The sequence below is a fragment of the Xyrauchen texanus genome, chromosome 25, assembly GCF_025860055.1.
Source record: "Xyrauchen texanus isolate HMW12.3.18 chromosome 25, RBS_HiC_50CHRs, whole genome shotgun sequence".
Lineage (NCBI taxonomy): Eukaryota > Metazoa > Chordata > Actinopteri > Cypriniformes > Catostomidae > Xyrauchen > Xyrauchen texanus.
Window position 1 is genome coordinate 10,669,738 of NC_068300.1, and position 6,494 is coordinate 10,676,231.

At 35.7% G+C, this 6,494-nt stretch overlaps 1 protein-coding gene across 1 annotated transcript; it reads right to left on the reverse strand.

The window, feature by feature from the left end:
* Positions 1-208: 208 nt before the first annotated feature.
* LOC127619165 (trypsin I-P1) lies at positions 209-5,692 on the reverse strand. Its single transcript, XM_052091949.1, has 6 exons — positions 5,574-5,692; positions 5,202-5,267; positions 4,462-4,612; positions 4,206-4,347; positions 2,886-3,143; positions 209-1,095 (listed from the first exon to the last, which is right to left on the reverse strand). Exons 2-6 carry the CDS (start codon positions 5,254-5,256, stop codon positions 943-945), a joined length of 759 nt encoding a protein of 252 aa, XP_051947909.1. The 5' UTR covers positions 5,257-5,267; positions 5,574-5,692; the 3' UTR covers positions 209-942.
* Positions 5,693-6,494: the final 802 nt, after the last annotated feature.

Genomic DNA, 6,494 nt, shown 5'->3' on the forward strand with positions numbered 1-6,494 from the left:
TGGGGTAAATAGCACTGAGTAGTGTATAACCAGGCTTTGTCAATCATTAAAGCTCACTCAAATTAATGAATAAAACATTTGGAAAACATTAGAAAATATTTCATGGGAATGCATGGATTTCTAACATGAAGGTTAAAGTAAAGATTGCTGTGTTTGCTTAGTTCAGAGTTCAGAGTCAATAAAAACACTTCAAGTAACAGCTTGTTGTAAACTTTATGCATTTCCATCAATCGCATTGACATGGTCCATCTTCTTTAATGCTGTGATACAATTTAGGTCTTTGGATACTGCAGCATATGGCCAGCATTTAGAAAATTATTTCCATAAAAATAAAAAAAACATTCCAAAGATGTATATGCATCAATATGAATTAGTAATGACAAATAAAATGAATATGCGCTTAAAACATACATGCATTTTATTATGTCTTCTACTGATTGTTGGAAGCTATTTTGAGTGAAACAGAATGTTAAACTAGAAAAATTGTTGAGCGGGACCTGATTTTAGCATGAATTGATTGGATCATGAAAAGTGGGCGTAACCAGAACGAAGCCAGGTGGTTGGACAGCAGGGGTTGAAAAGTAAGAGGGATCCGTGACATCAGCCGAAAAGGAAAATAATTTCAGAAGCAGAGCAAGTTTTTACATTTGATTTATGATTAATCAAGATTATGAAAACAATTTTGTTTTCCTTGAAATAACATGCACAGATGAAACGTACACACTAAGACCAGGACTGTGCATTAAGAAACAAAATAGGGCCAATTATAATTTTATCGTTGACCTAATGCTTTTTGGATGAGTCCAAAATAGGATTTTTGTGATTCTGGTTAATATAATGAGAATGGACGTAATCAGTTCTTGGGGATAGTAAGTGGGATTCATTGGTAAATACATCCTTTTCTTTATTCAGATTTAATGGTCATTCTGGCGAATGTGTATTTTAAGTGTCATTGTTAATGATCCAGTCGATCCAGCGGTTGAAGTTCCTCACTTTTGTGTAGACACCAGGATAGTACGCCTGGGCACAGCTGATCCCCCACGACACAATGCCTTCTAAATTACCATCACAAATAAGAGGCCCACCTGAATCTCCCTGTGAGAGAGCAACACATGCAGACAGACCATCAGCACAGTCTCTTGGGCTTCAAAACATTGAAGCCATACCATAATCTTTACAGGAATATTACGAGTTTAATACAAGTTAAGCTCAATCGACAGCATTTGTGGCATTATATTGATTACCACAAAAATGAAAGGTGCACTTATTAACTTTTGTATTTGTGTCATCTATGACGTACACTGACACCTAGTGGCTTGGATGCATCATCATATAAAATCAATAGTTTTCAGTTTCAGATGCCAGAAATGTAGTATTCACAGTCAGCTATGATTACTTTAATCAATGATAATAAAATACTTACTATTTCAAAAGTACAGCAAAAAGACATGTACAATATGTGTGTTAACATGATTTTAGTGTGATAAAATGCTAACTAACCTTTTCTGTGTAAAGTTAGCCAATTTTACAACTTCACTGCTGTGAAGTGTATTGTCAAAAAACCCTAAAACGACTGTAAAAAATTATGATTTCAAGATCTTTACAGCTCAAAAAATACATGTTTAAACAGAAGAATTACTGCTAGTGCTTTTATAAAATTATAAGCTTCAAATTTCTGCCTTTAAACCCTCCAAAAATTGGCCCCATTCACTTCCATTGTAAGTGCCTCACTGTAACCCCAATTATTATTATTTTTATTTTTTTAAAGAACTAAATACATTTTTTGTAATAATCAACATTATGCCACAAATGCTGTCGATTGAGCTTAACTGTTATTGAACCCAGAATGTTCCTTTAATGCTGAAGCGTGTCATTTCTGCACCACTCCCGTCAACAAACACATGGAAAACATTTAGATGACAGGAAGTGATTTTTTCAACAATAGTTTGCATTCCCTCACAAAATGTTTTGCATTCCCTCACAATTATTTTGGGTTCCCTCGCAAAAAATTAACCATGGTTTTACTACAGTAAAAAATATTTTAACCATGATATTCACTGTGAAGCCATAATAATAATACAAGAAAACCAAAACTATGGTAATTCAAATCATAATTTAGTGGTTACTATTGTTTTACCACAAATACTTCTGTTCAACTGCTTAATGAAAATTAACCATAGTTTAACTACAGTAGATTTACTGAAGTTTAACGAAAGTATTTGTAGTAAAATAATAGTAACCGCATGTTTACTACAGTATAAATATAGTAAAACCATGGTTTCCCTCCTGTTACCTCCATGTCCTTTAAGGGGCTCCATACAAATGTAATTGCAAAAATCAAAGAAGGAAACTTCTGTTGTACAGTCTTATAGGATATTGAGCTCACTATATATTGCATAAGATAAGTTTTTCATATAACATATCAATGAAAATCTTTTGAGTTCTAAGCTTTTTTTTGCTTTACCCTTTTGCATTTACATAAAAAGTCTTATCTAGAGATTCCTGTTATCTCTAAAGCTGTAAAAACTTTGCAATTGTTTTCCCTTTCTTTAACTGTCTGTAACACGTTTGCATTTAATAAAAAACAAGAAGTTAAAATTGATATCAAACCTAGTATTTTAACTAAAACACTTAAGTTCCAAACATAACGCCCTGAAAAGCTGTGCCATATCGAAGTACATCTAACATCTCCCTCCATTGTTGACGGTTGACTACGCCCTCATTCCCAGTTATGGCTTGTTTTCTAATCATGATCTCGAGAAAATAAGGCAGAAGAACAACTGTAACGCATGGCTTCTATATGTTTGTGATTCCGTTTGGTAAAACTCAAGTTGCAGAAATTACACACTTCAACTTTAACAAGCCTTTGTTTGGCCACTGATTACCTGGCAGGAGTCTTTTCCTCCGAAGCGAGAGCCAGCACAGATCATGTTGTCATTGACTCTATAGTTGTAGAAGTACTGGCAGTTGGGGATGATGTCCACATCCACGGCACGCAAAACTGGTGACAGATAGGAGCTGTATATTCGTGTCACTCCCCATCCGCTCACGGTGCAGCTGGTTCCTCCTGCGAGGGTAGAAGTGTCTGCATTTGGAAGGGGTGCCGGCTGAACATATCCGTTAAGCTGGACTGGAACATTCAGCTGGGGAAAATAAGGAATGTGTGGTGAATAATTTATATACTACTAGCGACACCACACAGAACTGTAGAAATAACATTTACAATCAGCTTTTTCTAAAATGTGCTTTCTAATGCGAAACCCATCGCTACAATGCTATGGTGTTGCGGGTGGAAGCCAGGGCATTGCTATGCTGTTGCTAGAGTATTTTGAGTGGTTGCTAGGTGGTTGCTTACCAGCCCAGGTCAAAAGAGCCCAGACTCAAGTCTCCTATACTTACACTGGTAAGTATAACACATTGCCTTAACAAGCTCTAGTAGTGTCTGTTACCAAAGAGGTTTCCAAAACACATACTTCCCCGCTGCCTATCTTCCATTGGTCAGACAGAATTCTTCACCCTCTTTGTCCAAAATTAAAGATAGCGCAGTTTACCATTGAGATGACTGTATTTTGCCCGTTTCGCAGTGCACAGGTATATGTGACCGCACACAATTACACATTTCACCACTAAGAATATTGGTGTATATTTTGTCTAGTAGCTACATTTCGAGTAGCAAATAATGAATAGAGGAATTTAATGTTTCTTAAATGCTGAACCTAAAAGGAATTTACTCAAAGTTAATAACAAATATATTCAGATTTGTCTACACTTTTCTAAAAGCTTTCTAAGATTTCAGTCAATTCACTAAGAATTTTTTTGGTGCCTGGCAAATCATTTTGCACACAATCAAGTGCTCTCCTTTCAAATTATTCTCTTTTGACCACGAACGAACCGAACACGAATACTTTGACCTTTATGGCCCAGGTATACTTTGTTTTTTGCACAATACATATCAAATAGCGCTCGGTCGACTGTGTTGACTTTCAAAGTATACTCCCTAGACCAGGAGCGAATAGGAATGCGTTCGACGCATGCGCACTACAGTACGACTGCTTTGTGATTTTTTTAGACGGCAGGCACATGCGCTGAAAATGCGTACAGAACAGGACAGTCGGGCTATCTAGCTTTTGTAAACGCAAGAACGCGAATGCTTTCGGCCTGTATGGGTCTGTCACGAAGACGTGAGATTTGTCCATATACCTTACCTTAATTAGCATAATGTCATTGTTAAAAGTCCTTGGGTTGTATGCATAATGCGTGTAGATTCTGGACACGTTTAATACTTGCTCGAATTTCTCTTCTACAGCAAGGCTATGCTCACTCAACACTGCCTGAATCACACTGGCCCTGTTGAACAGTGCATAACCAAATCAAAAAAATATTTTCAAAGTAAAAAACCTTATTCAAATTCAGTTTCGTTTTAAAGCTTGATCTATGGCGATGAAAGGAGTCGGTACTTACGGTCGCCAGCAGTGGGCAGCAGACACCACCCATTGTGGTTGAATGAGAGTTCCTCCACAGAAATGCTTCCTGTCATACTGAAGAGATACCTGGTACTTAATGGAGTAGGGCACGACCTCTTGACCCCCAATGATCCTTTGTGGGAATGTGTCTAATCAATAAAAAGAACAACTGACATTTAAATAAAGAGTACATATTATATATACTCTATATACGTATATTTGTATAGCCTTAATCCATCATTTTAGATGACTATTCATTCGTTTGATGTTAAAATGAGTTTTGGTAAAGCAGGCTGATAAAATCCAGCAAGAAAATGTGTTGCATTAGTGTCCCATATACCATTCCATTTTTGGTAAGATGGGTTTAACTTGATTATGATTTCAAGAATAACTGTGTGACATACACAGTAATAAATGTACAGTTTTACAAATGTTAACCTGTTGCTAAATATATCTTATGTGGAAACTCAACAGGTCTATATATTTTAATTTGTGTGTAATACAGTGGCATGCAGAGGGTACCGTATTATAATGTAATACAATATGATGTGATATAACATATTTTAAATATATTGTAATATTTATAAAATTTTTGAATGCCAGAAAAATATATTTGTGTCAGAAATTTAATGGCCTTGACAGAAGCTTTGCTGTTTAATAAACATTTGCAAGCTGCAAAGGTGCGCAGGACTTTACCCATTATTTCCATGGTAGTATTACCTAGAACTAAGTGCTTACCCCTGATAGTTACAGTCAGAAAGAGAAAAACGGTTTCCCACAATAACCGGGCCATTATTTCAGTGCCTGTACCAAGAGAATGAGCATGTCAAGTGTATAAGCAAATAATCTAACACATAAAAAGTCTCTGATCACTGACAATATGAATAATGAAAGTGTGAAGTCTTTATGGCTGCTTACATCTGTCAAATCTGAATAATATCAACCTGACACCAGTTCAAGTGTGCAGCGCAAATATATGATCACAACAAGCTGTCATTAATTTTGTTGACTGTATGGAATATAATGCATATTGTATTATTTTTATTCTCTTACATTATGTTCTAATAGGCCTCTTTTAAATGGAAAAGTAATAAGAAGAAAAAAACTTACCAGTGATAATTCCTCACCTCCCAAGCCTCAAAATGCTGATTTTAGAACGTTCCTAAGAGCTTTTATAATGAAACAATATCCATGTCCATTACTTTGATGGACCTGCTGTTGTCTGTGAGTCAACAAATGGTAGGGTTATCCAATAGTATAACAGAAGCTGACCTAGTACTTAACAAAGCAAAGGTCCCTTAGTGTCATGTATATCTGATGCAAAAGTTCCCTTTATTATCACTTATTGTTGGACATCTCTGAACAACACCCTGCCCGTCAACACAAGGACAGCGTTAAATACAAGCACAGCTGGTATTGTCACTTTAAAGTGTTTAGAAGGGTTTAAGTTACACGGACGATAAACCTTTTAAAGACAACAAATGACTTTACTATAGTGAAGTGTTAATAAAGAGGTTTAGTCTGACAGTGGGTTCAGTTTGCAATGGCTGATATTTGAAAAGTGGATAAAAGTCTTTCTTCTGTTGAAAAGGGAAAGCATATAATACAGAGACAGTGTGAAGTAGGATTAATGAGTGGCGAGCCAATGCATCTCATAAGAGAACAACCGTAAACCCTTTTTCTTCCTTGGTGTTATACTATCCTTTGAATCTGAATCTATATTTTTCACAATTTTACTTGGAAATTGTTTGCATCTGTTTTTAACACACCGATTGTATGCAATGTCAATATACTTTTACTCATTGTTTTCAAAACAGAGCATGAAAATATAAAAAACTACACATTATTTTGTGCTAAAGACCTTTGAGTCATATTACACTGAGACTTATCTCATGTGTCAACAATACAACAGCTATGTGTAAACTAGCAGATCAAAATCTAAGAACATTTCTTACACGTAAAGTCATATATAGTGAACAGAAAATTGCCACAAAATGACATCCATGCAAAAAACAAAAAACAAAAAAAACA